Raw genomic sequence first — 14059 nt, forward strand, 5'->3', positions numbered from 1 at the left:
GCACTTAATCTTTTAATGTAACCCTTGACTCTGCTCATCCCATAAACTTATGTCATCTTTCTCACCAAAAACTAAAAAAAAATATCTTTTTACTTCTTCTTCGTTTCCGGTGAAACAAGTCCGTTCACCATGGCTATGTAAGAGGTCTTTCCAAAATATAAATATAAGGTCTAGATATTTGATGGTCAACCTCCTCCAGAAACAAGTTAATTAGTGCTCTAGAGACTTCAAATAATTACTATGAGCTGTCTGTCTAAAGACTAAATGCTTTTTTCTGATTATAGGAACACTGAGAGAGTTTATGTGACAGAGCTTCGGATGAGCTTATTATATCTTCCGCAGATGCCTTTGGTCTCAAGGTATTAATTGGGTTTCTAAACATCTTGGTTGGTTTCATATTTCAAGTTTGGATCTACATTTATTGGTTTGGGTTTCGCTGTGTCTCTGACAAGAAAATCTTACACCATCGCTAATTATTTTTTAAGTTTTAAGATGTTTATTAAGTAATCTTAAATCCATCTAACCATGGATGCAGTTCTATGCGAAGACGCATCCAATAAACACAGCCATAGCGCAGTTTTGATGGTTACAAAAAGAAAAAAAGATGGAATGTATAAGGTCTCTATCTCAGCGAGACGTATGTAATAAACATAACTACATAGGAAATATATTTTTTGTATGAATAAGGCATGTATCTAAGAAGTGTATCTAAGAAAGACAGCATACAATTAAGATGAATGTATTTTGAAATATCCAACATTATCAAATATGGTAAGTTACTAAACTGAATATTCAGTGCTGTGCAATTCAATTTCTATCATCAACAAGACACATTAAATTAGTGATAAAAATATATGTATCATCGATTTTGATCAGTTACAAAAATAAAAATTACTAATATCCCCTATATATTATTTGAAAATCATTTAAAAAATATGAACCTTAGTTTTGTAAGAATTAAAAAAGGATCCATCATATGTGGCACTTGTGTATGCCTTCCAAATCTTATTTCAAAGAATTCAAGAACACCTTATATAAACTATAGTCTAAAAAATATACTCTAGCATTGCATTGGTTACATATATCTTTCCTTAAATAAATCTACGAAATTACCTAATGTGCCTAAAATATATATACGACAATTAATAATCTTAAATAATAAATATTTGATAACAATTTGTATACTTTCTATCATTTTTGTTTAATTATTTATTATTAAAATAAATTACACAATTACATTAATCATATAATAAAAATCAGATTTTTTTATATGTTGTATTTTAAATTTTTCAAAACGATTATAAATTACTAAAACTGTTAAAAGTCTCATATAAACTTTTGTGATCAAAGTTTAAATTTTTTTTTATATTAGGATACAATAATTATAAGACCGTATGAATAAATAATCTCATTTTAATAGGTTTATATATATATATATCATATCGTTTAAGTTAGACTATACATCGCATGAAAATACATACTAATATTTTGATATTTGCATTGAACATATATTGAAAAGTTAATATTTTAATTTTGAAATCTTCATTTTTTTAAATGATTATAAATCATTGAAACTACTAAATATCCACATTAAAAAAAATCGTTGGTGTAAAATTTTGTTTCACAAATATGCAAATAATCATAAAATCATATGAATAGAACCCTCATTTAATAACAATATTAAAAGCAATATCTATGTTAATCTCATTTAAATTTAATTACATATTATATACGACATATAAAAATGATTGTTTTGATTTATTTACCCTAAAATGATTGCAAAAACCAAGAGTGATCGTTTGATTTATATGCGCACACCAATTTATTACATATATTAATTGATTTCTTAGTTATTTAATATATATAATTATTATTTTATAATTTCATAATTTACATAAAAACAGAAAATAAGTAGTAAATATAAAATATTGCACAATATGATGCGTGCAATTGATATATGTAGTATATAATTTTCATAAGTTTCAGTAAAATGAATGTTTGTATTAATTAGAAAAATTGGTGAATAAGCGAAGAATGTATAAGATAATTAAAATTAAAAATCATGCAATTAATTTATCAATATCTGAATTATTCGAAGGTTCCACTAATAATGTATACTAATGTTAATGAAGAAAATAATGTCTTAGTGTCAAATGATGATTTGTTTATGTTCTTATAAATTATTTTTGTAACTAAAACAATACTAGAAAAATCATTCCGATTGAATTAAACAAACACAAAAAAACGAAAAAAACGAACCAAACACAAACCAAACTAAATTAAAACTGAATCGAACACGATCCAAATCGAAATAAAACCAAACACAAATCAAATCAAACTAATTTGATATGACTTTGGTTAATGGTCTCTTAGACTTTAATAAACCAAACCGAACCTAAACCCGTAGTTTTTTTTTGAATAAAACCTAAACATGTAATTAAACCGACATGTTTACCCATAATAAAACCGAGATATTGCTCACTTGACATCATTTGTCAATACTATATATTTTAAATATTTATCATAAAATTCACCCTGCGCAAGGCGCAGGTCTTATCCTAGTCAATACTATTAAAACATAAGACCCTTTTTTGAGGTGACCTTCTATTTCAACAATATTTACGGATCTCTGCCACTGAAATATTTAAAATCTATGCTTTTTTATTTTTCCTATTTTAAATCAAATTAAAAAATTGGAAAATTATTTGTAACAACTAATCGGATATTCTATTTACCATAAATAAATGTATATCACCACTTAATTACTTCATCATATTTTGGCCAAACAAACAAGAATTGAGAGCTTGATCATTCGTGAACAGATTGGAAAAATACAGATTCTTATAGGTTTCATTTTAAAATAGCATCGACAGTATATTTTAATCAATATGATTACAACAAAATTTCTTTTAAAGAAGCAACGGCATGCTTGAAGGAATATCTACTGTGCTCTCTTCTGAATTTCTCCAAACAACACATGTGAGTTTTTTTTATGAGATTCTTTGTATTCATCTGCTAAGCAGTATGAGTGGTTGATTTTGATTTTTCTTTGGGTTTTAGTTAATTTTTAATTGCTAACGATTTTTAAAATATTATTGAAGAATACTCTCTAATAATAATTTCATATTAAAGAATGCAGAAAACATTAGCAATGAAATCTATCGCAGTGTATTCTCCACTGTTTTTTTTACCATTTCGTACATTTTGTTTACTTTTATTTAATAGTTTTAATTTAAAAGTTCACTATATAAACATTTCATAATGTTCGTCAACTTTGTCTTACCATTTCACATATATTTTATGGAAACTTATAAAATGGTACATTCACTCTTTAACTATTCTTTACCGTAAGGAACAAACTTTACACCAAATTAATTAGAGAAATTTTAGGTACAAACAGAAAATGGTAGCCTTATAATGTGATGTTATATTATATTAAAAATATAATTATACATTACAGTTATATAAATAGTAAACACAATACTAAAACATTAAAGAAGAATTATAAAATAAACATTTTATAGATAATCTAAACCGTACTACTGTTTAATTTCAAAATGTTGTTAAATAAGATTTGTATTGTTAAAAAGTATTTTTGAATTTAGATTTTCCAGTAATATTCATATTTTTTCATATCCAAATCTCTATATAGATATCACATATATCTAAACAAATCTTCTAATTAATAACCGTAACTAATTCATAATATATACATATCATTTAATTATTTAAACAATAAGTTAGCCGCATTTAACTAATAACCGTAAATAATGTTGTTGCCATAATTTTTGATTGCTAACTATTTTTAAAATATGCTACAATTTTGATCTCATTCTTTCTCCTCTTTTCTAAATTTTTTTAAATCCGACCCAGACACTAAACGGGTAACGTTCCAGGTCACTGAATAATCAGGTCAACCGCAGGTGAACCACAGGTTAATAAATGAATTAGTTTTATTATATAGATAATATATTAACTAAAAATAAATAAATAGAAACTAATTTAATTATTTTCTAAATGTTTTATAAAAATTAAAATAATAGTTTTGATATTTATAAAATTCTAAAATTTTGTTCTTATATTTTATTTCATTTGACATAAAATATATAAAAAAATAGTTTAGACTATCAATTCTTTTTTGTAATAAACTAAGAGTTATGATATCTTACATAAAATATCAAGACTTAAAATTCATAAATATTTAAATTTCTAATGTGAATAGTTAATTTACATTTAAAATTTAAAATAAATCAAAAGTAAATCATTATTAATAAATAATCGATGACAAAAATAAACTAACATCAAATCAAATAAACTATTTTTGGTTCTTTCTATCATCATTTACTTCATTTTCTTCAAATAAAATCTATAAAGATAATACGTAAAAGTTATTTATTGGTTCAACCAGTGGTTCAAACGGTAACCGAATTCCGGATTTTAGTGGGTTTTTTTCGAGCTTTTAAATATAGGTTTTTTTCAAAACATTTATTAAAACATAAACACATTTTAAGTTACTTTGGGCATTATGTACCTGGTTGGATACGGGATGGATAATTTGAATTTTGGTTCTAATTAAAATTACTTTCTATGTCTTTGATAAATTTGTAAGTACCGATCTAATTCAGATATAACATATCGGTTTGTTTCTAATTTGTATCATATTCTAAAAATCATAAAGTAACCATATATCGTTTGGATTCAGATTGTATTAGTTTGATTCAGATATATTCGAAGATAAATCTAAAATTTAAATACTTATATTTAGATACCAATTCAAAATAAATATAAAGTTGAATAATTGAAGTACATTTATTTCAAATATTTATACTTGTGATTAATTTGGACATTTAAATCGGGTTTTCGGATTTTGTTTTTGTTTTCTCAGTTTTTTGGGTTACCCGTACGTGTTCGATTAATAATACTTAACCGTAAATATGTTTTTTACCATCCTACAAACCTCGTTCTGGTATTTATCACATTTCAGACAGTACATATCGTTTTCTGGTTTAGGCTCGATTCAAAATTCAAGTTACAGATCTTATGCCGGAACCTATTTAAAGAAAAATTGTATAAACTTTTTTACCAAAAATTATTCCGCGTTTTCAAAGCGCGGATCAAAATCTATCAATACTATTAAAACATAAGACCATTTTTTGAGGTGACCTTCTGTTTCAACAATATTTACGGATCTCTGCCACTGAAATATTTAAAATCTATGCTTTTTTATTTTTCCTATTTTAAATCAAATTAAAAAAATTGGAAAATTACTTGTAACAACTAATCGGATATTCTATTTACCATAAATAAATGTATATCACCGCTTAATTACTTCATCATATTTTGGCCAAACAAACAAGAATTGAGAGTTTGATCATTCGTGAACAGATTAAAATAATACAGATTCTTATGGGTTTCATTTTAAAATAGCAGCGACAGTATATTTTAATCAATATGATTACAACAAAATTTCTTTTAAAAAAGCAACGACATTCTTGAAGGGATATCTACTGTGCTCTCTTCTGAATTTCCCCAAACAACACATGTGAGTTTTATTTTTTTATGAGATTCTTTGTGTTCATCTGCTAAGCAGTATGGGTGGTTGATTTTGATTTTTCTTTGGGTTTTAGTTAATTTTTAATTGCTAACGATTTTTAAAATATTATTGAAGAATACTCTCTAATAATAATTTTATATTAAAGAATGCAGAAAACATTAGCAATGAAATCTATCCTAGTGTATTCTCCACTGGTTTTTTTACCATTTCGTACATTTTGTTTACTTTTATTTAATAGTTTTTGTCATGTCCCTGATCCTGAATATGATCATTAGGATCGACCATGGTGCAAGGAGACGCACCAGTCAGGTCATGTGACCTAAACAAAAGGGTATCATGGCCTAGAAGTAAGGTTAAGGGCATCAGGAAGCTAAGATATAGCTAAACCAAGAAGGAGACAAGTATAAAAGAGCTGTACAAAGTGTATGGCAGCTGGGCGATGCAGTGAGCAAGCTCGACCAGCTAGATGAAATGTAGTGCAGCTCAGTGTAGCTCAATGAAGAGTGTGTCAGCTCCCTGAGCTGGATGAACTAGCTCACTCAGCTGGGTCAACTGGGGATCAGCTCAACTCAGCTGGACTGAGTGTTCAAGTCTTGGGCAGTTGGGCCAGGTCCGGACAGTGGTCGGACCATGTGGACCACCCGGGTGTGCCGGTGAGCCGGTGGGCACTTGTGGTTGAACCAGGGGCTTGGGCAACCAGCCAAGACTTGTGTGTGACATTTCTAGGAGCAGTTAGGCATGTCAATGACGTCTGGTAACTGCCATAGGCGAATGGGTGCAATCTGTACCATTGATTAAACCAATGGACATAATTAATACCGAAAAGGTGCAATGGTTGGAAAGTAACCACCACTTCTTCTATAAAAGGAGGGCAAGTCCGTGCCTTTGCAGGCACGTCAGGGCTTCATTCTTTTTCCTGAAACACAAAGAAAATCAGAGAAAAACAGAGAGATGGTCGGATTACACAATCCAAGACCAAGAGAGGCTTGAAGGCAGCAAATATGCAGTTTTGATGGCAATCAAGAGGGGAGTTGAGAACGACCCTCTGGTGTGTTTTGATTCTGTTTTGCCACGCCATAGGCTTCCTCTACATCCTTACTACACATCCAAATAGCCAGGGAAGAAGGGAGATGACTGGATTCACTCTCAAAGTCCAAGAGCAGCCTTAAGGGCAGTGGTGTGTAGAAAGGCAGTTTCATGGGAACTGAAGTGGGAAGTGATGCACGACCCTTGGGTGGTGTTTGATCATGGATGAACACACCCTAGGCTTCCTCTGTTTCTTAGGGACACACGCCAATGGACAGAAGAGAATGGAGAAGGCCGGACTCCACTCCCAAAGGCATGTACAGCCTTGAAGGTGGATGCAGTGCAGAAACTGGTTTCATGGAAGTTCCATGGAAGGGATGATAGGTGCGACCCATACATGGATCTTATCAATACTGGAGGTATGTGATAAGACCTGATTAAGACAAGTGCAAGAGGCACAAGGCCGGACCTGATCAGGGAAGCACAAGGTCTAGCAAGATCAAGTATGAGGTAACATGTGTTGATTACTTATGTTTATGTTTATATTTATGTTTGTGTTGTGTCTCTTGGGGTGGGATCAAGGCCAGGCATGGCACGCCGCTTGAGGAATATATATTGTGATGTGTCTTAAGAATCCAAGACCCTGGACAAAGGGGCGGATCATAACTGATCTAACTCATCCATGTGGGATGATGGTTAGATGCTGATCATTGGATAGTGATCAATGATGGATCATGGTTTGGTGTTGGGTTTGATCATGGTGTGAACCATGAGTCCGACCCACTGATGAGACACATGGGAGTCCTAGAACCAGAGGAACCATGTGGAGTGTAAGGTCCAATTCGTTTGGATCCAACAGCAAGCAAAGGAGAGAAGTAAGGCCAGTACTTGTTGGTATGGACCACAAGTATTGTGCTGGTGTGTTTATACAAGGAAGGCTGTGTGTGATCTGATCATGGGCAAGGATGGACGACCTGATCCATGGATGATGGATCATGGTGTCTGATCTGATTGATCAAAGGATGCACCAGTGGTAAGAGCAATACTAATCAGGTTCAGTGGAACATAGTTCCATGGCCGGTTAGGAGGAGTGAAGACTCATCAGTTCTGAGTCATGTGGGGTGGTTGGTTGATTGACTCAGGAACTGGTGGGCATTATTAATCCTATTCTATGACGTTCAGACATGGAGGTACTGAACCATGTAGTTGCCGGTTCAGAGAAGTCTCTCCATGGCCTTGGTTGGGCAGGTAAGTGGAGATCTGATAGTTCCAGAGGGAATTGTTAGGATCTGACTTCAAATATCTCTTAATGGGTATTTATCACGAATTATCATGGTGAAAGATTAGTTTTATCTCATTGCTTTAGAGGTGGTCAGTTATGGCCATATGGGTTGTTCATGGGCGAGATCAGTATGATCAAGGCCAGTTCTGAGAAATCTGACTTGACCATTCTCTTAGTTATGAATTATCATGAATTATCATGAATTTTAATTAGTTTTTGGAGCATGTTTGCTTGTGGTTGGTTTTGCAGCTGAAGACTTCCCAAAGGTACTTGGTTTGTGGGAATGGTTGGTTGAATGACTAAGTACCTAAGGGGAGAGTTTATACCGGTATAATGGGGAGTTGGACGAGTGGACGGGGAGCTAGGCAAAGCTACCTCGCAGCTCGATCAGCTGGAAGAGAGTTGGGAACCTCAAAGGAAGTGGTTCAGTTCAGCTAGCTGGATGAGCTAGCTAGACAGCTAAGGCAGCTGAGACAAAGAGCTATCAAGCTCCGTGGATGTGGCAAAGGTATGATCTAGCAATATTGCATAGATCTAGATAGAATGGTTAGGGGAATGGAACCTCGGTTATTGTATGACCTGGATTAGGTTCAGGATCAACCTTGGAGCTGGTAGTAGTTGTGTATACTGACCATGGCTAAGGTGATTCGATCTGACCAGTGTTAGATTGGTTTTAGACCAATAGATAAGTAGAGAATATTCCGTTGTGCATAAGTTGAAAGGATCTAAGTTAGGGAATGACTAAGGTAGTCTTAAGCTAAGGTATAAGATAGACTTCGCCCTTAGGCGAAAGTATAGATAAAGATCGAAAAATTGAATGGTTCGGTCAGGGTATGGACCGAGCGACGTAAGGCATCGACCGCGGCCTAGCCGGCCGGGTTCGGGTCTTACAGTTTTAAGTTCAAAGTTCACTATATAAACATTTCATAATGTTCGTCAACTTTGTCTTACCATTTCATATATATTTTCTGGAAACTTATAAAATGGTACATTCACTCTTTAACTATTCTTTAACGTGAGGAACAAATTTTACACCAAATTAATTAGAGAAATTTTAGGTACAAACAGAAAATGGTAGCCTTATAATGTGATCTTATATTATATTAAAAATATAATTGTACATGACAATTATATAAATGGTAAACCCAATACTAAAACATTAAAGAAGAATTATAGAATAAACATTTTATAGATAATCTAAACCGTACTACTATTTAATTTCAAAAAGTTGTTAAATAAGATTTTGTATTGTTAAAAAGTATTTTTGAATTTATATTTTCCAGTAATATTCATATTTTTTCATATCCAAATCTTTATATAGATATCACATATATCTAAACAAATCTTATAATTAATAACCGTAACTAATTCATAATATATACATATCATTTAATTATTTAAACAATAAGTTAGCCGCAATTAACTAATAACCGTAAATAGTGTTGTTGCCATAATTTTTTATTGCTAACTATTTTTAAAATATGCTACAATTTTGATCTCATTCTCTCTCCCCTTTTCTAAATGTTTTTAAATCCGACCCAGACACTAAACCGGATAACGTTCCAGGTCACTTAATAATCAGGTCAACCGCAGGTGAACCGCGGGTTAATAAATTAATTAGTTTTATTATATAGATAATATATTATCTAAAAATAAATAAATAGAAACTAAGTTAATTATTTTCTAAATGTTTTATAAAAATTAAAATAATATTTTTGATATTTATAAAATACTTAACTTTTGTTCTTATATTTTATTTCATTTGACATATAAAATATATAAAAAAAATAGTTTAGACTATCAATTTTTTTTTGTAACAAACTAAGAGTTATGATATCTTACATAAAATATCAAGACTTAAAATTCATAAATATTTAAATTTCTAATGTGAATAATTAATTTAAATTTCAAATTTAAAATAAATCAAAAGTAAATCATTATTAATAAATTATCGATGACAAAATAAACTAACATCAAATCAAATAAACTAATTTTGGTTCTTTATATCATCATTTACTTCATTTTCTTCAAATAAAATCTATAAAAATAATAAGTAAAAAGTTATTTATTGGTTCAACCAGTGGTTCAAACGGTAACCTAATTCCGGATTTTAGTGGGTTTTTCGAGCTTTTAAATATAGGTTTTTTCAAACAAATTATTAAAACATAAACACATTTTAAGTTACTTTGGGCATTATGTACCTGGTTGGATACGGGATGGATAATTTGAATTTTGGTTCTAATTAAAATTACTTTCTATGTCTTTGATAAATTTGTAAGTACGGATCTAATTCAGATATAACATATCGATTTGTTTCTAATTTGTATCACATTCTAAAACTCATAAAGTAACCATATATCGTTTAGATTCAGATTGTATTAGTTCGATTCAGATATATTCGAAGATAAATCTAAAATTTAAATACTTATTTTTAGATACCAATTCAAAATAAATATAGAGTTGAATAATTGAAGTACATTTATTTCAAATATTTATATTTGTGATTATTTTGGACATTTAAATCGGGTTTTCGGATTTTGTTTTTGGTTTCCTCAGTTTTTTGGGTTACCCGTACGTGTTCGATTAATAATATTTCACGTTCAAATATGTTTTTTACCATCCTACAAACCTCATTCTGGTATTTATCACATTTTAGACAGTACATATCGTTTTCTGGTTTAGGCTCGATTTAAAATTCAAGTTACAGATCTTATGCGAGAACCTATTTAAAAAAAAATTGTATAAAATTTTTTACCAAAAATTATTCTGCGCTTTTAAAGTACGGATCAAAATCTAGTTACTCCTTCCGTCCCACTTTAAGTGGTGTTTTAAGATTTTTATTTTGTCTCATTTTAAGTGATGTTCTCACTAATCTAGTTAGAATTTAATATGATTTGAATTTTATGACCAATTATAAAATACTGTATTTTTTATTATTGGTTAAACTAGTTTTATTTAATGTATTTATATGTTACCAAGATAAACTACATAAAAATATGTGTTTTCTTAATCTATGTGCAATAACCTAAAATTTATGGTGAAATGGATTTTGTTATGCGCGTTTCCATAAAAAAAAACTTGGAAAATCACATTTTGAAACAATCAATAAATTAAATCATTTATCCAAGAAAAAAACAATCAATAAATGAAAAGGTCAGAAGAAGAATGTATATAATGTGACATAAGTTAATGGGCCAGGTGAAAACCCATTAGTCATACAAAACATGAAAACAAGAGGTTTATTGTGTTATTCTTAGCTCACATTAATGCCGTCGTTAAGGATGATAGGCAAATCAAATTGTGGAATCTTTTCAAATTTTGTTTCGAACCGGTTCCGTTAGGGCTTTATCCATCGCAGAGGTTTAACAAATTGTATGGCGGCGATTCTCCGTCTTCCTTATTCTTCAATTCGCCGAGCCTCCGCCTTTTCCCCTCTTTCAATTCTCTTCCGCTCCCCAACCGCTGCCGTTTCCTTCTTCTGCTCGTCGTCGGAATTCGCCGACTCCGTTGCTATAGATGATTCGAAACGAGTATCTAACCACTCTCATCTCTTCTTTCTGATCAATTCCGATTAATGACTATATGTTCGTCTTTGCAGAGTCCTCTGAAGCCTGGGCTTTACCTCGTTGGAACTCCCATCGGTAATCTCGAAGATATCACTTTACGGTACAAAAAGATAAAAGAATGTTTCAAATGAATCATTGAATGAAGAAATGAATCTGTTCTTATGTGTGTGTGTGTGTGTGCTTATGATAGTGCTATTCGTGTATTGAGATGTGCTGATGTGATACTCTCTGAGGATACGAGACACTCTGGCAAGTTGCTTCATTACTACAATATCAAAGCTCAGCTTGTAAGTTTTTTCTCTTTATCATAATACTATTACTAGTCTTGTTTGTTGAAGTTTTTGATTTTTATGAGGTTTAGGTTTTTTTTAGCTCAGTTATCACAAGTTCAACGAGGCACAAAGAGAACAAGCTGTCTTGAATCGGTTGAAACAGGGAGAGATTGTCGCGCTTATCAGCGACGCTGGGACACCCGGAATTAGTGATCCTGGTACTCAACTTGTGAGTGTTGCTTATACTTCATTTTTCTCTGCATTTACTCAACTTGTGTTTTCTTAATCAATGCCATCGTCCTTCCCCTTAGGCTAAAATGTGTGCGAAAGAGAATATAGATGTGATTCCAATCCCTGGGGCTTGTGCTGTAGTTGCTGCTCTTTCTGCCTCTGGTTTGGATACTCATGAGTTCACCTTCGGTAACCAACACATATTCGTCTTTTTTGTCCTCTCAGCAATCTCTCAGGGGTATTTAAACAACTTTAACTCTTGCAGTTGGATTTCTCCCTAAGCATTCTGGAACAAGGAAAGTGAGGCTGGTTATTTCATCTAATGAGACAAGAACACAAATCTTTTATGTTCCACCTCACAAGTTGTCACAGTTTCTTGATGAAACCACCCCTTACTTTGGTGAATCAAGGTTTATTTATATCTCTGCTTAATCGGATATCCATGCTAAGGAAATGACGCTATATCTTTATATCCTAATGCCTGGTCCTTGGAATAATGATTTACGTGGTGCAGGCGATGTGTAATAGCTCGAGAGATTACAAAGCTGCATGAAGAGGTAAAATCATTTTAACACTTTACATGTTTTACATATCATAAAACAGTTTATGATAGATATACCCTATTGATGAGAGAGATGCTCTCCTGCTATAGTTTTGGAGGGGTTCGTTAGGGGAAGCCAAGCAAGAGTTTCTGATCCGTCAACCAAAAGGAGAAATCACGCTTTTGATTGAAGGAAAGGAAGAGACCAAAACTGAGAATCCAACGGAATCTCAACTTGAACAAGAGTTAGCAGTGTTGATCTCTGATGGACATAGCCTATCCTCTGTAACCGTTTCCCCTTCTTAAGCTTAAAACATTACATTACACATAAAAGGATTAGATTATAAACATGTTTTTCAGCTCATGAAGATGGATATGTAAATTTAATGATTCTGTATTGGATATTAAACTTTTGTAGGCGGTGAAAACGGTGGCAGAAAGTACATCGATGAGAAAGAAACAGGTATATTCGCTAGCTTTGAAGAAATTCGGAAAGCAGATTCAGGTAGAAGACGAAGCTGCTGAGTAAATGAGAGGCCGTTGCCATTTTGAAGCTTTTGCTTTAAACTCATCAATGTCGTGTTGTAATGATCTTGAACTCTCGAAGCCATTGAGCTTTGGATCTTGATTTGATGGGCTTTTAGTACGGGTTGTTTCCTCCAGACTGTTTTAGTATTTACTTATCTAGGTTTTTAGAGTAATTCAACTGTTTTCTAATATCAATTCGGTTTCGGAGCTTTTATCGAAAAGAACAATTATTGATAATTTGAATATGAGTTTTTTTTTTTTCCATCATAATATATTATAAAAGGTCAGAAAAGCAATAATTACAACATGCCCGAATGAACAAAGTCCAAAACCAAAGACAAAACAAACAGGTCCACTGGTCAACAAAATCCAAGCTCAAGTGAAAACCGTGATCCACACATGACCGACACCGCCTCCACGTGTCGAAACCGCCCACCAAAGAGACGCGTGTTTCCACATGCAGAGCCACCGTCTCCACCGACTGAAAAACGCCGCTGGAACCGTAGCCCAAAACTCCGCCGGAGACACGAGCCATCGATTTCATTCTCAAATGAAGCTCGTCGCTGAACATCAAGACAAGTAAACTCCGGATTCAACCGGGACACCACCATGACCACCAAAACCCATTCCCAACGACTGTATTGGAAATCTCGGGATTCGGGATCAATACAAATCCGCCGCAGCTTCGGAGAGCATCCGTCGAAGGAATCGAAGCTCACCCGAACTCGGCCACCAAACACATCGCGACCACTCCACCTCAGCTTGAGCACTTCCATGGAAACGAAAGCCGGCGACCGCCACCAAATATGAACCAGAGCGGCCCCAGAGTCTAAGCCAGATATCCACTACACAAAAGATGCGATACTGGAGGCTAAAGACCGGACAAAGCGGCTCAACGGACCAACTATGCCGGGAGAAGAAGAAAAGCAAAGCGAAAGAAAAGAAAAACAGGAAACAGAGCCGGACCGACGGTGGCCGTAGGGGTCCACGCCGTCGGCCGGAAACGAAAATCACGGTAGTTTTACTTCTAGAGAGAGGTCAGAGCTTTTTCTAGAAAGA

General features: G+C 32.8%; 1 protein-coding gene across 1 annotated transcript; it reads left to right on the forward strand.

Annotated features, from left to right (window-relative positions):
* Window positions 1-11108: 11108 nt before the first annotated feature.
* On the forward strand, window positions 11109-13264 carry LOC108840751 (uncharacterized). The gene is made up of 9 exons (XM_018613581.2): window positions 11109-11392; window positions 11461-11528; window positions 11619-11715; window positions 11801-11929; window positions 12012-12120; window positions 12197-12341; window positions 12446-12488; window positions 12584-12757; window positions 12891-13264. Exons 1-9 carry the CDS (start codon window positions 11237-11239, stop codon window positions 12999-13001), a joined length of 1032 nt encoding a protein of 343 aa, XP_018469083.1. The 5' UTR covers window positions 11109-11236; the 3' UTR covers window positions 13002-13264.
* The last annotated feature ends 795 nt before the right edge of the window (window positions 13265-14059 follow it).

Source organism: Raphanus sativus, chromosome 1 (genome assembly GCF_000801105.2).
Source record: "Raphanus sativus cultivar WK10039 chromosome 1, ASM80110v3, whole genome shotgun sequence".
Lineage (NCBI taxonomy): Eukaryota > Viridiplantae > Streptophyta > Magnoliopsida > Brassicales > Brassicaceae > Raphanus > Raphanus sativus.